The sequence below is a fragment of the Coenobita brevimanus genome, chromosome 89 (assembly GCF_032717465.1).
Source record: "Coenobita brevimanus isolate Jiangsu-jjx chromosome 89, ASM3271746v2, whole genome shotgun sequence".
Classification (NCBI taxonomy): Eukaryota; Metazoa; Arthropoda; class Malacostraca; order Decapoda; family Coenobitidae; genus Coenobita; species Coenobita brevimanus.
Window position 1 is genome coordinate 32,127,961 of NC_137042.1, and position 20,905 is coordinate 32,148,865.

Consider the following 20,905-nt stretch of genomic DNA (forward strand, 5'->3'; position numbering starts at 1 on the left):
AATCGTAATACTGGGTTTCAAAAGTTATTGCTCAATGTCTTCACATTAATGGCACGGAAGTGGCCCGATTTCAGAGTTCTCAATGTACGACTAGTGAATAAGGATTTGTTTTGTCTTCCCGGCTTCCCGTACTTACCAACACACCAACAGTCTAACTGGTACTCAAGGCGACGCTGACTAGATCATGAATGTCTCGTCACATGGTCTGCTACGTAATCTATACTATTTTCCCCTTAAATTGGTCCAGATTTTCCTTTTACTGCTTATTTCACGTAGCCCAGTCTCAGAATAAGACAATACTATGGCTGCATAGCCTCTGCACAGCACTACGTGTCTAGCACCTTATTCTAGTATATGGCTGTTACAGTCGAGTATTCATGATGGAGGGATGGCAGTTTTAGGTTAAGTTACAGTGAAAAACAGCATAGGTATACAGATGTGACTCCGATATCATTGGTCATGTGACAACCACAGCCATCTGCAAAGTTTCTCCCACTCAGTTCTCATGTCCGATGAGCTGGGAATATCAGATTTCTCCCAGAGAAAAGTTATGCTGGAGAAATACTTTAATAAACCCTTTCATTACGATGTCTTATCTAATTTTATATCCCTGAAACCGCAAGAAGCTTTTATTCGGCACAGCGGTGACCTTCCACAGTTTACTGAAAAAAAGAAAAGAAAAGAAAAGAAAGGAGATTCAACGGCTGAAATAACTAGTGTACCTTACAAAGAACTTTGAATGAAACAAACCAATAACCTGCACTGGTTAAAGAGTATCTTGATTAACTTCATAATTCTTCATTGCCAGAGACTCTTCCTCAGATGTATAAAATCATCTGGTGTTAAGGAGAATGAAACAGGATGACCCAATAGTGAAGCAGGTTAACACTGGGCTCGTGAACTTAAATGGTGTCAGCCGAAATTTCAGCTATCTCTTCAGTATGATGACGCCTTTGTATTCTTGCTACCTGAAAACCATTTTATTTTGCCCTGGGATGACCTTTCGTAATGGCCGTGTAAGATGTACTGTCCCCTCGCTAATTCACTGCATTAAAAATTCCTTATACTGTTCTTGGTACACCATTAATAATAATAATAATAATAATAATAATAATAATAACACTACTACTACTACTACTACTACTATAAAGGCTATTTTAGGCTCACCTGCATTCATATTCCCGCCCTTCAACTCGTTCTGCTGCCGCCTGTGAAGGAGAACGAGAACGTGAGAAAATAATACACATCAGCTATACTACTGACAGTGAGTCTGTATGTAGCCTATGTATGTATGTATGCAGAAAGAGAAAATATTACTCATCAGCTATATTACGAACAATTAAGCTGCATGTACGTACAGTATGTATGTATGTAACAAAATTTCAAACCTTCATAAACGTCTTCCAAGAAACTTCGCACACACAACCAACAGCTGACACGCAGAGTTCAGTTTAGATTGACTCGCTTAAACGCCGCCTTTGGCGGCCTCCGCTCGATATCGAAAGGCCAGAAATGAGTCATAATTCGGGAACCGGCGGCCCAACTGGATTGGAAATTATTCTGTTCCTCAAGTTTGAGCATTTTAACTGTATCTTGCTCTAAAAAAAACTGAGCTAGGTTGCACCGTTTTTGCTGTGTTACGATAACAAACAAACCAACAAACATACAGAAATCGGATCCTTTTAAAACAAAAGTCATCTGACGGGGTGACAGGATCATGCTCCTGCGACGGTTTCATTGGTGAAATGTGGGTGGCAGAGTGCTTAGATCTTTGTCATTTGATTATTTGATTTTATGCGCGCGCTCAAGTGTGTGTGTGTGTGTGTGTGTGTGTGTGTGTGTGTGTGTGTGTGTGTGTGTGTGTGTGTGTGTGTGTGTGAGAGAGAGAGAGAGAGAGAGAGAGAGAGAGAGAGAGAGAGAGAGAGAGATTCAAATCACTTGGTCCCTTAATGCTCAATGGAAAATACTACTACTACTACTACTACTGATGATGATGATGATGATGATGATGAGGAGGAGGAGGAGGAGAAGGAGGATTAACCGTGAATCACTATTATTATCCCCTCACTTTCTTATTCAACCATCATCTCTTACCGTCTCTTCCTCTTCCTACCCTCTTCTTTTCTCTTCTCTCTCCTTCCCCTTCTTCCTTCTGCTCCTTCCCTTCCCCTTCTCCATTCTCCTTTTCATCCTCCTCCTTGACAATACACGTTCTCTGTAGTATACGCCCTTTCACTTAAAATTCAGCTTTCGATCTGACTACATCATCATCTTCATCATCATCATTAACTAACAATGGTAACTGTCTACCATCATCATCATCAACAACAACAACACCACCATCATCAGCCACAAATATTCACGTGTCCATCATCATCATCATCATCATCATCATCATCATCATCATCACGCCATTATGATCATCAATCCAAGCGTCCTTCACCATCATCATCATCATCATCATCATCCATCACCCAAGTGTCCCTGCTAAGACAAACAACGCCCCCAGTGACGTCAGCAAAGGTAAACAAAACCATCCATAAATCGCGCAGGTAAGGGCCGTCCCCGCGCATATCACAAGAGCCTTCCACAACAACACACCGCCTTGAATTACGCTATCACCTCGCTTGCCGGGCTAAAAATAAGTTGGTGAGAGGAATATAAATAGCCAAAGAGGGTCAGACAACAAAGGCGGAATTGTTTGTCAAAGTGGCACTCTCAGAACCAAGGGAAAGTTAGCGTGGTGCCATGGCACGTGTGGCACTTAAGGGAAAGAGAATGGAAAGGCTTAGGCATTTAAGAAAAAGAGTTAGGGAAGGTGGAGGACCTTGAGGGAAATAGAATGGAAAGGTGGGGACACTTGAGGGAAAGAGAATGGGAAGGTGGAGGCACTTGAGGGAAAGGGTATGGAAAGGTGATGGCACTTGAAGGAAGGAGAATGTGAAGGCTGGGGCACCAGCAGGGAAATGTGGCACTTGGAGGGAAAAAGAATGGAAAGATTAAGGAATGTGGAGGGGAAAACTAAGGTCACAGAAGGAAACAGCTGTAGCATTTGGAGGGAAAACCGGTGTTAGTAAAGAAGGCTATGGTACTAGAAGGGAAGGACGTGGCATTAAGACAGGAGGTGATTTTTGGAAGGAAGAAAATGGCACTTATTAGGAAGGATTTGTCCTCTGGAGGGAAAGAGAATGGCAGTAATTTACGAAACACATTTCATCGTGTGTGAACAATTTAAGATATGCAGCACTGTACACCTGCCAGGATTTTAACCCAGGTCCATTTGGTGACATATAAACAAAAATAATTAAATGAATGAATGAGCGCGCGCACACACACACACACACACACACACACACACACACACACACACACACACACACACACACACACACACACACACACACAGATAACGCCAGCAGAAGCGTGAGGTCAGAGCAGCAGAATATGGACATTAATCATACAGCAGTGGCACTTTCACACTCTGACTCATAGCTCGAGGTACCTGGGGTGCACAGTGCCACTTTATGTACGCAGGTCCCGTCTGTACTTTCCTTGGCACTTCCATGACACCGACGGATCAAATGCCTGACACCATATCATTGTGGAGTAACTGCTGCATATAAATATCACCATTATCATCTTCATCATCATCATTAAACCATTTATATCTTGGAATATTTTTTTATGTTATTCTTGCTATCTCCAGACGATTTCGATAATCTTAGGATTGCAAACTAGATGGGCTAGATCAAAATCATTATAGAAGCAACCATCACCATCACCAAAGTCATCATCATAATAAGCATCACTATCGCCGCTAATACCATCACTACCACCATCATTCAAACCCAACTTCCCACTTCAGATTCCTCCTCCCAATAAAGACAGTCAAGACAACTAAAGAAGGAAGACAACAGATGAAGAAACAACGAGTCGTCAGGACATGTGCATAATAAACAGTTCCAAGTTGGCAGGGTCTTGCAGGTATGTCAAGACTTAAACCAAACAATCAAGAGCGAGGAAGCATATTTTCAGAAGATGGATAGATAGACTGATGCTCCCCATCCCCCTCTCTATTTCTCATAATATCCCATCCACGGACAATCAATTACTTCAGTCTGTGATTATGAGAGGAGACTGTTTGAGTGAAGATGCAAGGAAGTAAAAGTCGAGGGATCTGAACGTAAACTGTTGAGGAGGGCAAGAAGGAAGAGGGGGAGGATAAGAAATACAAAAAAGCTGTTAAGGGAGGAAAAGAGAAGGGAGAGAGACAAAAAAGAAAAGAAAAGGAAGGCAACAAAAAATAAAAGAGAACAGAAAAGAAACGAGAAACTGAAAGGAAAGAGAAAGGGAAGGGAAAACGAAAGAGAAGAGAAAAGAAAACAGGAGAGTGATAAACTTTAACTATCCCTGGACAATAAACACACTGCCATGAGAGTCTTGACTCCACCTGACCCATCCTCTCATGCCTGTCCACCTCACGTCACCACCATCCACCCCCACACCTCCATCTCTCATCTCACCTCTTCCAGCTCTCATTTCGACCTCCCTTTCCCATCCTCCATTTCCATCCTCTCTCATCCTACCTCCACCTCCCCATCCCTCCACCTCAATTCCCGCCCATACCCCAGTTCCCTGTCTCTATTTCCATCCCCCACATCCACCCCCACATCTTCACCCGTACCCCTACCCTTCCACCTCTCATATCCCCCAGCTATCTACCTCCACATCTCCACTCCCATCCCCACCCCCACATCCACCACTCCACCCCCTCCTCTAAACTCTCAACTCCTTGACGTCACAGCACTTCAGCGCTTACTCTACTTCCTAGCGTTAAATGCTTCAATCCGGCGATGGCTTTTATGTGAATATTTTGTGGTAGGTAATGTCGATAGATCTGGTATACCCCTTTCACCTTAACTTGGCCCAGATTTTGATCCCCTTGCAGCATATTTCAAGTAGCTCAGTGCCAGAGAAAGGCAATGCTACGGCTCTACGCCCTTGCCCTGGCACTTCTTTCTGATTAGCATCATATTCTAGTGGTAACCTTTTCCAACAGCTTAACATTCAAGACTGTGGGATGATAGTTTTAGGCCAAGTTAGAGCAAAAATAGTTAAAAAAAAAAAACTTCTGAGGTAGATGAATTTACTGTGTGATAACATATCGCTCAATATTAGATGAGCGAATTATTATTACTCAGTGAAGATCGCCGACTCATAAGGTGTGTGTGTGTGTGTGTGTGTGTGTGTGTGTGTGTGTGTGTGTGTGTGTGTGTGTGTGTGTGTGTGTGTGTGTGTGTGTGTGTGTGTGTGTGTGTGTGTGTGTGTGTGTGTGTGTGTGTGTGTGTGTGTGTGTGTGTGTGTGTGTGTGTGTGTGTGTGTGTGTGTACACCCAAATATCCAATGGGAAACGAGACGGAGGCTTGAAGCTTGACACACACATTACATGGGTTCCAAGGTTGTGCATCCTGTTCCTAAAATGTGTTTCTCAAAGCTCGTCAGCGCATCAGCAGCTCTATCTCCTAAAGCAATGAACTAAATGAGATAAAATATCGAATATAATCTACAGGCGAACACAACCTACTATGTCACGAGCTTTTGAATGTGCATCAGGGTGCGCGTTGTTCCATCTGCAAAACTAATGGAGCACTTGCTTCCTGCGTTCACATACTGACCACTTTTTATCTTTTGAAAAAAAAAAAGTCCTGTATGCTTCTTAGTCATCTGAGCATGCACTTGTTTCTATTCTAATTAAAAAGCTGATACTTGGGGGATGATCAAAGCATTACATGTAAACAGACGAGCACACACATACAGTATATAGATAGATACAGATAGAATGATATAGCCAGGCGCAAAGGCAACCATACACACACAGACTGCTGGATACAGACAGACAGACAGACAGCTGATTGCAGACGGACTGGCAGCTGATTACAGACGGACAGGCAGCTGATGACACAGATAGGCAGACAGCTGAATACAAAGACAGACAGACAGGCAGCTGGATACACAGAGAGACATAATTATAAACATCTAGATAAGGTGCCACCCTTCTAAAGCATCCTTCTGTTTGCCTGCTTGCCGGCGTGTGTGTTTGTGTGTGTTTGCCCCAGTTGTTTGCTAGACGAGACTCCTGTGTCTTGTGTTGTCTCAGGTGTGTGTGTGTGTGTGTGTGTGTGTGTGTGTGTGTGTGTGTGTGTGTGTGTGTGTGTGTGTGTGTGTGTGTGTGTGTGTGTGTGTGTGTGTGTGTGTGTGTGTGTGTGTGTGTGTGTGTGTGTGTGTGTGTGTGTGTGTGTGTGTGTGTGTGTGTGTGTGTGTGTGTGTGTGTGTGTAAACATGCTTATGTTTGTGAGCGTGTGGGTGTATTTTGCAAGCGTGTCTGTCTATTTATGTGTGTGTGTGTGTGTGTGTGTGTGTGTGTGTGTGTGTGTGTGTGTGTGTGTGTGTGTGTGTGTGTGTGTGTGTGTGTGTGTGTGTGTGTGTGTGTGTGTGTGTGTGTGTGTGTGTGTGTGTGTGTGTACAAACGTACCCACGTTTTGAACAAATATAGTTATATTTACAGATGGTATATGTTGAAGGTTGCCCTACATACTGATAATCTGGGAGAGAGAGAGAGAGAGAGAGAGAGAGAGAGAGAGAGAGAGAGAGAGAGAGAGAGAGAGAGAATAATAATAACAATAACAACAACAACAACAACAGAAGCACAGCAAGTACATTTCCAGGGAGAAATAGTGGTCTAGCAGATGAGCGCAAAAACACAGCGGGTGAGTGGGTTGGTAGGGAGGGGGTGGAGGAAAGGAGGGAATCAGGGAGGGAGGGAGGGAGGGAAAGAAGGCAGAACAAGAAGGAAACAGGCATGAAAGGATAGAAGAAGGGAATCAAGCAGGAAGAATGGGAGTGAGAGTAGGAGGGAAGGAAGAAAATTAATATACAAGGAGAGTGGAAGGCAATGAGGCAGGCAAATAGAGTAGCGGGCAAGGAGGGAGACAGCGAGGGAAGTATGCAAGAAAACAAGTCGGTTGGCAGACTGGCAGGGAAGTAAGTAAGCAGGGAAGAAGAGTAGCAGGCAAGCAGGCAAGAGGAGTAGGAAACAAGAAGACAATCATGCAGGCAAAAAAGGGAGGAAGCAGGCAGGGAGGTACAAAGGTAATCAAGCAGGGAGAAAAGCAGAGTAGCAAGGGGGGAAGTAGGCAAGCAAGTAGTGAGATAGACAAGGTCATGAGCACAAGAATATGACCTTACACGGTACGGGTTTTAATAGGTCATGACTCACTGAAACTCTCTCTGACTAGTGGGGGGAGGGGCAGACGGAAGGGAAGAGGGTGAAGAGGAAGAAGAGGAAAAGGGAAGAGAATTAAGAGAGGGGAGGAGAAAGAGGAGGAGAAGAAAAGGAATTAGATGAAGCTAATGAAAATTAAGTACAGACAGCAAGAATAAAATATAAAATGTCATCGTACCGAAGTAGTCAGCCTGGGATTCAGAAGTCATCACTTATTCTGATTTATTCAACCGTATTCAAGTTATTCATTGCGATAACGCTCATTCGGTTATTAATTAACACTTTCAAGTTCCTATGACTCTCCCTTTCCCTATACCTCTCCTTTCCTTTCTTTCCTCTGTTCTCACCTCCCCATCGCCCCTCCTCCCCTCCCCTGTCGTTATACTTACTTCCCTTCTCATTCACCCTTTACCAATGTCCCTCCTCCACTTATTCCTTACTCCGTCACATTTTTTCTCCTTTCTTCATTCTTTTTCTCTCTTTTCCCTCCTCATTCATCCTATTCTCTTCTCTCCCCTTTTGTTTCTGCTTCCACCCTCTTCTTAGATCTATCTCCACCATTCCCCTTCCTCTCCCCCCTCCTTTTATCACATCTGTTTCCCCTCCGCTTCTCTCTTCATTCCTCTTATGTTCCATGTCTTTCCTCATCCCTTCTACCCTGTAAATCCTCCCCTCCCTCCATTTCCGCCTCCCCGCCCACACTTACTCCCCCCTTCAGTCCCTTATTTCTCTCTCACCCCACCCATCTCTCTCCCTTCCCCCCCCCCCTTTTTTCCCCTTTCCCACATCCCTTCTCCCCCTTCCCCTCCCCCGACCACAAGGGCACGATCCAGTGTGTGTGTGTGTGTGTGTGTGTGTGTGTGTGTGTGTGTGTGTGTAGAGAAAAGAAAACGGAAGAGGGAAGGAGGAAGGTCCAGAATCCCGAGGGGACCTCTTAATCCTTCACACGGTCACTCGTGTTCCGATTTTGGCAAAGGCTTTGTAAAATTCTCTCCTTCATGTTTCCTGAGAAAGATAACCAAAAAAAAAAAAAGAAAAAGAGGTGGGGAGGGCATGGGTGAGGAAGGAACGAAATACACACACACACACACACACACACACACACACACACACACACACACACACACACACACACACTCTCTCTCTCTCACCTACACAGAGGTGGACCTGACTCAACAGGTGTAAAAAGCACGTATGGCAGAGCAGGTGCGAGGAAGGTTAGAGATAGAGATAGAGATTAGAGAGAGAGACGGTGTCCTCGCCTCTCTCACACTTCCTCGTCGTGACCCACCTTGATCCCTTGCACTCACCCGTACCCCCCCCCCTTCCCCATCTCTCTCTCTCTCTCTCTCTCTCTCAAACACCCGGCCCCTGTATTTTATTTCCCTTCCCCTCTCACTGGCTGTCTTACCATTCTCCCTCGCCTCCCTTCTTCCTCACTGGTGTATCTTTCCTACCCCGCTCCCTCTCATTTCCTCTCTCGCTCCTTCTTTCCTGTTTCCTTTAACTTTTCCTGCTTTTTTGATTTTCTGACCCATTCTTTCCTGCTTCCTCTTTTTTTTTTTTTTTTTTTTAGCATATGGCTTCCCTCAGCTGTGAAAAAATTATTTGACTTTAAGAGCACTAACATTAACAACACCACTCATCATTTTTTTCTCTCAAAAGCGCCAGTTCTTTAAAAAGGAATGCAATAGAGCTCAAAACACATCTGCATCATTATAATTACAAGAACTGTGGTTTAACTCAATAACACTACCAACTCTATATGCAGACGTTCTTTATAATTTGGCCATACGCACTAAAGGCTTCACTTCTGCAGTTTCCATGTTCCTTTTTCTCTCCTTGCTGTTATATTTATTCACTCCCTTTACACCAAGAGGATTTCCTAAGCTGAATGAAATGTTTTCTTTATTTTCCTTCATTCAAGCATCCACACTTCTCATGGTCTAATTTTTCATCTGCCTTTCGTAATTCCTCTTCACTCTTGCCACTTCCTTATTCTTTTTCTCTGTTCTCATTTATCAATGCTTCTCCTTCTCTTTCCATTTCTTTCTCATCTTCATCATCTATCCTTCTTTTTTTTATTCTATTTTTTCCATCTTCCTTTCGCAATTTCTTCACCCTCGCCAGTTCCACATTCTCTCTTCTCCTTTATCATCGCCTCTTCATTTCCTTCCATTTCTTTACAAGTTCACCACCCTCCCTTCCTTCTTTATTGCGTGATCGACATTCTTCCCTTCTAGATTCTTCCACTGGTCACCACCGGTTTTATCTTTTACAGCTATTGCCACACATTTTTACAACTTGTAAATACTTAGTCATTTCCCTGATAGTTCTCCTACCAGTATTTTTTTCCTGCTGATAATAATGATGATGATATTCCTCTTCTATTAACCCGTTCAGTACGACGATTATTTTTTAACGGCCAGAGAATGTAATTCGTCTTACGGGAGAGACCTCTAATAAGGAAGAGGCTGAGTATGTAATATTTTTCTTGCTGCGTGAGTGTTTCTGTAAGCAAAAGAGAAAGTGGGTGAGTGACTGAGTAAAAGATGGGTGGAGGTGAGAGTGAGTGAGTGAGTGGGATTGCAAATGAGTGAGACAGTGACTGGAATACTGATTGAGCGAGTGAGTAAATAAAAGTAGGAATGAGTGACTGACTGGGTATATTCAAGTGGGTGAGTATGCAAAGTGAGTGAGTATGAAAGTGAGTGAATGTGCAAGTGAGCCAGCGTAAAAACGAGTGAGAAAGTGACTTGAATACTGACTGAGTGAATACATAACGGGATTAGTGACTGACTGGATATATGCAAGAGGGTAAGTGTGCAAGAGAGTTCAAGTAAGTGTGCAAGAGAATGAGCATGCAAATGAGACAGTGACAGTTCATTTCGGGGCTCAGCAGTCTCCCAAAGCGCTACAGACGGCATCACACATACCATCATTTGGGCAATAGTACCACGTCCCTACCGATTACATATTGGGGTTGCCTCACTGTGAACTGTTGTTGTGGTACTAACTCCCTCAGGCTAGAAAGACACACCCTCAGTCGAATAATATCGTCTGGCGTCAGATGATGATGATGATGAAAAATCCTTCTTTATCTTTTTTTAGGCGCCTTTATCCCTAAAATGGTGCCTACAAACGAATAGCCTCCAGGTCAACCTGTCTTCGGCTGTCAGGCTGCCGTTCCTCCAACTCACATCACCTTCATTCCTTTAATACAAAATAGTATGAAATTATTAACTTAGTCTTACCTGACGCCATGATGAAACGCAGACGGAGGCGACGACGGACGAGGAGGAGGAGGAGGAGGGAGAAAGGAGAGTGGAAAACAGGATATTCAACAATAACTACCAAGAAATACACGTTATTTCTCTTCTTCGTCTTGCAAACAAATTCCTTGCTCGCGTGTCAAACACAAGGAAAAACACCGGAGAACACGCACACAAATACACACGCTGAAGGGGTGCGTGGGTGTGCGAAAGAACGAGAGAGTGAAAGATCGAGAGGGTGTATGAGAAAGCAGGAGTGAAAACAGGGATACGGAAGTGCGAGAGAAAACTGAGGATGAGAATGGAAAAACAGGAGAGCTAAGTGGAGAGAAGTGTGAAATGAGAGTATGTAGGCTAAAGGGAAAGTTGGTGAGAGTAAAAGTGCTGGAGGGGGAATCAAACTGATCAAAGAGCGGATGCAGGGGCGTTAAAATGATTTATAGAAGTGTGACTGGGGTAGGTGAGAGGGAGACTAGTACAACAAGGATGCTCGAACGGCTACAGGAGTGCGAATGAGAAGAGCGAGAGGGAATGACAACGAAAAACTGAACGTGAATACAAAAAGAAGGAGTAAAATAATAAAAACGCGTGTGGGTGGAAGTAAGTAGAGTTGGTTAGAGGGAAAGACAGGGAGAGGCTGAACGCAAATAACTGGGAGTAGGGGGTAAGAAAATAAAACTCCGTGCGACTGTGTATAGGACTGGGCTAAAGGGAATGAGAGGAAGTCACTGAACAGGTCGGGCCCCGGCTGGGTACTGTCTGACTCTGTGTGTGTGTGTGCGGGAACCTCTATTGGGGGGAGTCCACTTGCCCCCTCCTCTCCCTCCCCCATCCCCACAACACCACTTTCACTCTCACCTCACCATGGGGGGGGGATGATACTATAAGGAGTGGAGGGGAGGGGAAGGGAGAAGGGATGAAGAGAGAAGATAAGGAACTGATGGTGTGGAGGGGAGACAGCATGAAGGATATGAAAGGGAAGATATAAAAGATGGGCAGAAGCAATCTGGCGCTTTCCCTACGTGTTTATCTCAGTAACTTAGGCCCTTGAGCCACTGACAAGTGGCTCAAGGGCCTAAGTTACAGAGATATTCTGGGTATAAGGCCCCTGCATCATCCAGGCTGCCGCAGTTACCTCCCCTATATAGGTACTAATTTTACCTACCAACTCACAAAGGGTGGCTGGAAACTTGACTCGAGTGGCGGCAGTTGCCCACACCAGGATTTGAAACTGGCGCTATTAGGAAGACAGCATCGTACAGATGACAGTGCTAACACCTGACCACCACGGCTGTGAGAAGTGGGGGGGAGGAGGGGATGATGATGGAGAGAAAGAATGTTGGAGAGAAAAGACAGGAATAGAATGTAGAGGGGTGGGGTGAAAGAGAGGGGGGGAAAATAGGATTAAAAGAGAGAGGCCAAGGATGAGACGGAGGGACGGAGTGGAGAGGTATATGAAAGAGGAGGGTGTGAGCCGGGAGCAGGGCAGTGAAATGGCGGGGAACAGAGCGACATGGAGGCGATTTGTTTGTGGCCACTCCTGACGGGATTAAGGCGTCTGGCAATAGACAGCTAGATATATAGACCATCGGCCTCATTAAATATAGGTAGCACCCAAAAAAAAAGCAATCTGAAGCACTAATCTAAAAAGATAGTAGACATCTGAAACACACACACACACACACACACACACACACACACACACACACTAATCTCACTCCTCAACAATAAAATACAAGGAAAAGAGAGAGAGAGAGAGAGAGAGAGAGAGAGAGAGAGAGGAAATGTTCAGCAAGGAAATGAGACAACGTAACATTTACTTGTGTGTGTGTGTGTGTGTGTGTGTGTGTGTGTGTGTGTGTGTGTGTGTGTGTGTGTGTGTGTGTGTGTGTGTGTGTGTGTGTGTGTGTGTGTGTGTGTGTGTGTGTGTGTGTGTGTGTGTGTGTGTGTGTGTGTGTGTGTGTGTGTGTGTGTGTGTGTGTGTGTGTGTGTGTGTGTCAAGGTCCTGTAATCTATGCCACATATTACAACATGCAACATACTACCTATACCAATACGGAGCTACAATTAATTCGCTTTAGTTTGACGGAGATTTTCGTCTTTCTGCTGCGTATTTCCTGCACCTCAGTGCCAGAATAAGACAATACTAGTCCTGCATCCTTTCCACAGCATTGATTCGTGACTAACGCCGTATCTGGTGTGATTCTTTTGTTATAACTCAATATTCAAGATAATGAGACGACAATTTTACGCCTAGTGAAAGTGAACAAAGTATACAAATACAGCAATCATCTGGCCAGTCCTTCCAAGAACAACCATTTCAACCTGTATACCTACTACAGCGCGTTTGCACCAAGTTATCATAGATCCCTAACCCGTTTCAGTTCACTCGATGGCCAAGTGTAGTTAGACTGGAGTGCTGATTTGACTTGTAACCATGGAAACTAATTCGTACCTTATAACTATGGCTCACCGTATTTCATGCAACCATGACTTAGTACTCAAGCTGTGGGAAAGGACCAGTTCAGTCATGTGAAAACAAACGGACTATACCATATATATCACATCTATCACCACATACAACACCCAACATAAACCACCTGATCCTAGAACATATCTTAGTACATATCACCACATTTATCACCACATCTATCAGTACACACACACACACACACACACACACACACACACACACACACACACACACACACACACACACAAACCAATCATAACCCGGCAAATTCTATTTTTTTTCTTTTTTTATGTGTCCGACTCCGGGCATTGGTTTCACAGCCTGCTCCCATGGCCTCCTACATACCATACACCTCTACATGTCACCACATCTCATACCACAAAATGTACCACCAACATATACCCATAAACCACACACCAACAAAACCACCACATACGAGTATACCACATACCACCAATCAATATTTCATCTACCACCCATCACCTACTACCTCACCAGTCAAAGTTTCATCTACCACAAATACCACATACACCACCTAACACACCACACTGTAATGTCTACCACACATACAATTAACTAAACCTGACACAGCCATGACGTATCGCACCTATCATCACATATCACAGCATCCACCACGCACACAACAAAACAAAACCTATCATCACAAGTCACATCAGACGAGACATACCACATACCACACCTACCACAACTTAGATATATCACGTACCACACCCACCACAATCGAAACATACCACAACTACCACCTACCACCACATCACACCCCCACACCTACCACAACTATGATGTACCAAACCAGATCTACCAACCCAAGCACGACCACCACTCTCGCCAGATAAAATACACCCTCACCACCATCACACACCCTGAGAGAAGAAGATATTCATCAATTTCAAATTTAACGTTTGTTTCCCATGTAGAATTCTTGGGGGACAGCAGAACAAAGGACGCACAAACACACACACACAGACTAACAAACGAAAACAAACACACACACTCACGCTTCCACCACGGACCCTACATCTGTTATATACCAGCACAACTTCACACATTCATTGAAACATTGTGCACTACCAACAGCACACACACACACACACACACACACACACACACACACACACACACACACACACACACACACACACACACACACACACACACACACACACAAACCAATCACAACCCGGCAAACCCTGTCTACCATCTCATACCACAAAAATCTATCACCAACATATACCCATACACCACACACCAACACAACCACCACATTTACCGCTTACTGATACCACTTACTACACCTATCACACATAAACAGATACCACATATCACAACACCTGCTAACACAATACACCACAACACCTGCTAACACAATACACCACAACACCTGTCGTGACTTCGTCTGCCACAACCACCCATCAACTACTACCACACCAATCAAAACACCAATCAATACTTCATCTAAACACACTAACAGCACTCCATCACATCACCACACATTCCTGGGGGTAACAAAACCAAGAGACGCAAATATGAATTCTTCCACTACATACACCAACTATACCCACACACATATATAAAAGCATACCACACCCACACACCAATATCAGCACTCCATTACATACACAGTGCTTGGAACAACACCCACCACCACCATTACTACATATTCTTAAAGGAAACAGCAAGCACGAGACGCACATATGATTTCTCCCACCACATAAACCAACCACATCCACACATACACAAACAGCTAAACATACACACACCTCTATTGGCATTCTAGCACACGCTCTCTTTCCAACATATGGTTTCGTCCACCACATACATCCACCACACACCACCAAACATACACATACACATACCACACCCACACCCACATAAACATACCACGGCCACACTCACACACCACTATCAGTACTCTTAACACATATTCTCCTTCCCCCAACAAATATTCCTGGGGGAAACAGCTGAGAAAAAGATGCACATATAATTCCTTCCACCACATGCATCCTCCACATCCACACAAACATTTACCTACATACGTACACATACCACAACCTCACATCACTATCAGCAGACTATCAAACGCTCTGCTTTCACCAACAGCTGAGTAGGAGGCGCAAATATTATTTCTTCCACCACAAACAATCACACACAACTCACCAGCCAAACATAAGCATGCACACATACAAACATCCACAAACCGCTATCAGCACTCTATCACACACAATCTCCTTCCACCAACACACATTCTTGAGGCAAACAGCTGAGTAAGAGGCACACCGGCAGAGAGTTTAGGAGGGAGACTATTTTTAGGGGAAGGAGAAACTCGGCCCCCCTCCCTTGCACCACCTAACCTTCTGCAACTCACCTGGATAATTACGTGAAGGAGGGATTATTTCACCCCCTGAAGGCGCTGTGAGGGACGCTGAAGGTGGTATCCCAAAGGGCTTGTGTGTGTGTGTATTTGTGTTATGTGTTGTGTGTGGAAAGAGGGAGTGAGGTGAAGGGCGAGAGAGAGGGTGTGTTTGTGCCACTCACTACCCTGACATACTGGCACCCCGACCACGATCATACCCCCTCTGGCACTAACCCCCCTGGCACTGTTCCCCCTACTCTACCGTCCCCTTCGGCACTGCCTCCCCCCTCCTACGACTACCACCCCCTTTGGCACTGCCCCCCTAGTACTACTTCTACCACTACCACTCCCTCCGGCACTGTCTCCTTACTACCATTACCACCCCCTAAGGCACTGCCCCTCCTATTACTTCCTCCTGTGGCAATAACTCCCCCATTCCACCCACCCCACTACTACCACACCTCCTCGATGATGCTACCTTTCTCACAACCGCATCTACCCTTGGTGTTACCCTCAACCTACCCCCCCACCCACCCACTCCACTACTACCACATTCCCTTCCATTTAGCAATACCACCCTCTCCCAACCCATTCCAAGACCTACAAACATTCCCCTTGACACTACCACCACTACAACAACATCTCTCTCTGTGGTGCTACCCTCTCACCACCACAACTCCCTCTGGTACTACCACTTCCTCCCAAACCACCCAAAGAAACTACCAAACACTACCTCTGGCACTACCATCCCCTGTTACCACACATCTCTTTACACTACCACCCCCCATTACCTTACACTACCACCCCCCATTACCACGACTACCTTTTGGTACCCCTCCCCCCCAATCAACCACCACCGCCACCACAACTCCCTCTGGCTCCACCTGTCTCACTTATGCACCATTCTTTTATTTTTTCACGAGTTATTTTTTTTTTTTACCTTTGGGCTTACCTCATTTTTATTCTCTCTCTCTCTCTCTCTCTCTCTCTCACACACACACACACACACACACACACACACACACACACATCAGCTTCTTCCTCCCCTGGCACTTGCACTAACCCCCCTAGGCACTCTAGGCACAAAAGGCAGGGGCGACCTCCCCCCCTTTCGTTCCTCTCACCCTCGCCACCCACTTCCAGCTGGGACCCTTCCCTAAACATACATTCTTCACTTCACTATAAGGCAAACAGACCTAATACTTATACTATGGATTACAAGACAAATTCTCAGAACAGGCCTAAAAAAAATCCCTGATAAATATCTAAGAACAGTAGTAGTTTACATACACATATAAGACATTCTCTCTCTCTCTCTCTCTCTCTCTCTCTCTCTCTCTCTCTCTCTCATTCACTATCTGTTTCCTCACTCTCATCACTCTCCTTCTCATTCTCCAACTTCCTCTCTTTCTCTTTCTCGCTTTCTTTCGTTCTATCCCTCCTAACTCTCCTATACTTGCTTTCATTTGCACTAACTCTCATCAAGGAACTAGCCACTTCAAACGCACACACACTCTCCATAACTCTTCCTTTGTTTCTTCGTTTCAGTTTATCCATTTTGCTCTTTCTCTCTCTCTCTCTCTCTCTCTCTCTCTTTCTCTCACCAGCACCCTCCGGCTCCCTTCTATGCACACCAACCGAGCCAAACTGAAGCCTATGTAGTCACAGCCAAAGTCATGCACCTATAACTATTCTCACACCCTCTTCCTCTTCTTTGGCTGTCTGCCCTCCTCCTTCTCTCTCTCTCTCTCTCTCTCTCTCTCTCTCTCTCTCTCTCTCTCTCTAATTATTATTTAGCCTATACCTTCCATCCTATCTTTTCTACTCTTCTCTTTTCCCCTTTCCTTTCGATCCTCTATTCATTCCTTATTCCTTCCCCTTTATCTCTCCCTCTGTCTGTCTGTCAGTCTGTCTGTCTGTCTCTTTCTCTCTCTCCTCTGCCAACACCTCCTCCTACACACCTCCACTCTTAGCCAAGACCTCTGGCGCCTTACCCTTCCTCTAACATCTTTATTTTTGTCTTGCTTAACTTTCTCATATCCCAAAGTTCCTTTCAATACAGTAAATCTATTCGAAATTACCGATTTTTTAATGAATGCTTTTCTTCAATAATAATTCATATTTCTCATACCATTCTTCTAACATTCTCATTTTCTTCCTTGCTAAACTTTCTCACATGCAAAAGCTCTTTATCACTATTATACTGGCTCCATATCAGTCACTTTTTTATAGTTATTCATTCCCAACGCAATTTCACTCCATCTTTTCGTACTCATAAACATCAAATCTTTTCAAATATCTTTGCATCTTCACTCCATTACAAGTCTACTGTAGGATTATTTCATATTTTGTTATTATTTCCGTCTTAATCTTCTTCGGTATGACGATTTTTATTTATTAATTTTTAAAAAATGTATATGTCCGACTCTGACGAAAAGACGTAATCCTACTACGTGTCATAACCTTCACATGTCACTTCGTCGCTAATATTCAAGGTCCATTCCGAATATATTTTAGAGGAGAAGTTGCAGAATAATGGGGTTACCTCATGCAGGTGAGGGTATTCCACCAAGCTGAATGGAATCAACTGGCAGTGATCAAAATAAAACTACAGACCAAGATCTCCTGTATAGATACTGGTGAAGCTGGGATCTAAATTTAACCAGTCATTCTTCTTTTTTTTACACCTGTGATCTGTCTGCTTTGTCCAAAAATGCCTCTCTACTATGAAGCTATTTTACAGCCAGACGCCTTAATCCCGCAAGGGGTGGCCACAAACAAATCGCCTGCATGTCACCCTGTCTCCTGTCATTTCGCTGCTCTCAATGAATGGTGAGCTGTAATGAGATTAACCCTAGCTATGTTAATAGTCACGAAGCAGTGCAACGGAAACTACGTAAATACAAAGTCGACATATAACTGAACTACGTGATAAAAGCTACAAAAAGACCAAATCTGGGCCAAGTTAAGGTGAAGGAACTGAGGTCATTCACTTTTATTTTATCCTAAATATGACATGAACTAGTGTCTCTTATATTCATTGCCTCTGTCGCACAATCCTTCATCGTATTTTTCACATATGATGATTTTTTTGTCCTACCTGTAACGAGGTATATGTGTTCCTGTACTCTTCCACCTCTCCTCTCAACTCCTCCTCTCTCTACCTTTTGTTGACCCCCCCCTCTCTCTCTCTCTCTCTCTCTCTCTCTCTCTCTCTCTGCATGTCAAACCGCCCTGCCAAGTACGGACACGCCAATTTTTAAAAGTTACGTGGCGTACTTATTCCTGACTTTGCGCCGTATTGTAAACACCATATGAGACCTCGCAGTATTGTTCTTTAGCGATATACTTTGCATAATACGCCCTAATATTCTCTGTTATGTGTTAATTTCACTTTAATATATACACAGTGTGCGTCAATTCATACTCGAACAAGAAGATACTTAGAGATAACATGCAGAAAAAGTCGCTAAGAGTGTTAAGAAATCTTCACAGCCACTTCGAATACACACAATGTGTGAAGGTTATATGATTACATTTTGTGTGAGGGATAAATTACAGGAACATTAAACTTAACTCATCATAATCATCATCATCATTGCCATAATCATCAAGAAAGCCCCTGCTGCTGCCAATATCATCATCATCGTAATCATCATCATCATCATCCTAAACCACCAACCACCAGTATCATCATCATCATCATCATTATCATCCTAAACGATCACCACCACCACCACCACCACCATAATCATCAGCATTGTCATCATCATCATCATCCTAAACCACCATCCACCAGTATCATCACCATCATCATCCTAAACCACCACCACTACCACCGCCATCATCATCATCATTGTAATCATCATCATCATCCTAAACCACCATCTACTAGTATCATCATCATCACCATCATCATCATCCTAAACCACCATCTACTAGTATCATCATCATCATCCTAAACCACCACCACCACCACCATCATCATCATCATCATCACCATCAGATCGAAACAATCCAGCAGAAAGACAGACTGATTAATACGCTATGAGATAGGGCTTAACGAAAACGGCGTGCGGGAGGGGAGGAAAGAAAACGCGACGACACATAACTCTGAGATGGTGTCACTGCTCTATTTTGGGGGAGGACAGACCTTCTTGCCTACATCACCTCCAAATCTCTCTCTCTCTCTCTCTAATACATGCATTATTTGTCTATATATTCATCTATATTACATTTTTTCTGCTCTATGGCCTTTCCACTCTTTTCCTTTTTTTTATCTCTCTATGTTTGTCTCCCCATCCCATCTCTCTCTCTCTCTCTCTCCTTATCATCACCTTTTCATCCGTTCTTTTACATATTGCCTAAATTACCTGCATAAATATTTTCTCGTAATTTATTTTCATTCACCTTTTACACAATAAATCAATACCAGGCTTTTTAATTAATACCTTTATTAATATTTTGAGGTGTTCCCTAAATTTATCGTCTTTTTTCATATATTACTCTACTGTTCTAATTATAAAAGCTCACTCATCCGTATCTGCTCCATCTGACTCTCCTTTCACCTGCGACTCTCTCTCTCTCTCTCTCTCTCTCTCCAAATCTGAGCAAATTCCAACAAGCCACTTACAGCATATGTTTTTCTACCCAACGCCATAAAATCCAAAGTAAACTCTCTCTCTCTCTCTCTCTCTCTCTCTCCAAATATATATATATATATATATATATATATATATATATATGAAGCAATTTTATCTATCATGGCCAAGGAAGTAAATTTATCAATAAGGGCTGGGCCACATCGTCGAGATCTTAAGACCTGTGAGGCGAGGTTAGGGGAGGAGAGGAAAGAAAGGAAAAGATACGATGAGAAAAGAAAAAGAGAGGAGAAGCGAAGAACTAAAGGAAGGTGACTGGAATGGGAGGATGGGAGATGACATGAGTGGAGCGGGAAGAAGTAGAAAGGAAAGGGAAGTGGGGAAGAGTAGGGAAAGTAGAAAAATGCAACAATTATGCTGAACAAAACTCGGACGTCATATTAAACGAACTTCCAGTACCACCCCCGTGCACTCCAATATTCACCGTCAACAAGTACCTGTGATACCACACCTGGGAAGAAATTTTAATATACCTTTTTTACCTTCACTTGACCTAAAATCAGCATCTCACTACATTGAATGCTAGTCACGAAGAAGCGCTATGAAATAAGAGCAGATAGGAGTTAAATAGGAAACACAGATAACTGGAGGACCATTGGTCAATCACGAGGTTATCCGTTGAAAAAATAAATCAACTAAGATTTACGCCCTCGTGCACTCTCAACAGTCGCCGTCAACCTATACGTGAGATGCCAGTGACGAAAGCCAACAATGCATGCCCTACCTGACGCCCTGGGACGTATTCTAGTCGGTCTGCTTTCACCTGAGGGAACTGGGCCACTCTTACAATGCTGAATACTAAGTCAGGGTAGCACAAAATTCTATGGGTCTTTACTGTGGAAT

At 43.8% G+C, this 20,905-nt stretch overlaps 1 protein-coding gene across 4 annotated transcripts in view; it reads right to left on the reverse strand.

Annotated features, from left to right (window-relative positions):
- Positions 1 to 20,905, reverse strand: part of LOC145411463 (uncharacterized) — a 126,504-nt gene that overhangs the window by 50,067 nt on the left and 55,532 nt on the right. For all 4 annotated transcript variants that reach the window (XM_080281512.1, XM_080281511.1, XM_080281510.1 and 1 more), the window contains exon 4: positions 1,168 to 1,208. In XM_080281512.1, the coding sequence (XP_080137638.1) occupies positions 1,168 to 1,208 (41 nt within the window). The remainder of the gene's footprint in view (positions 1 to 1,167; positions 1,209 to 20,905) is intronic.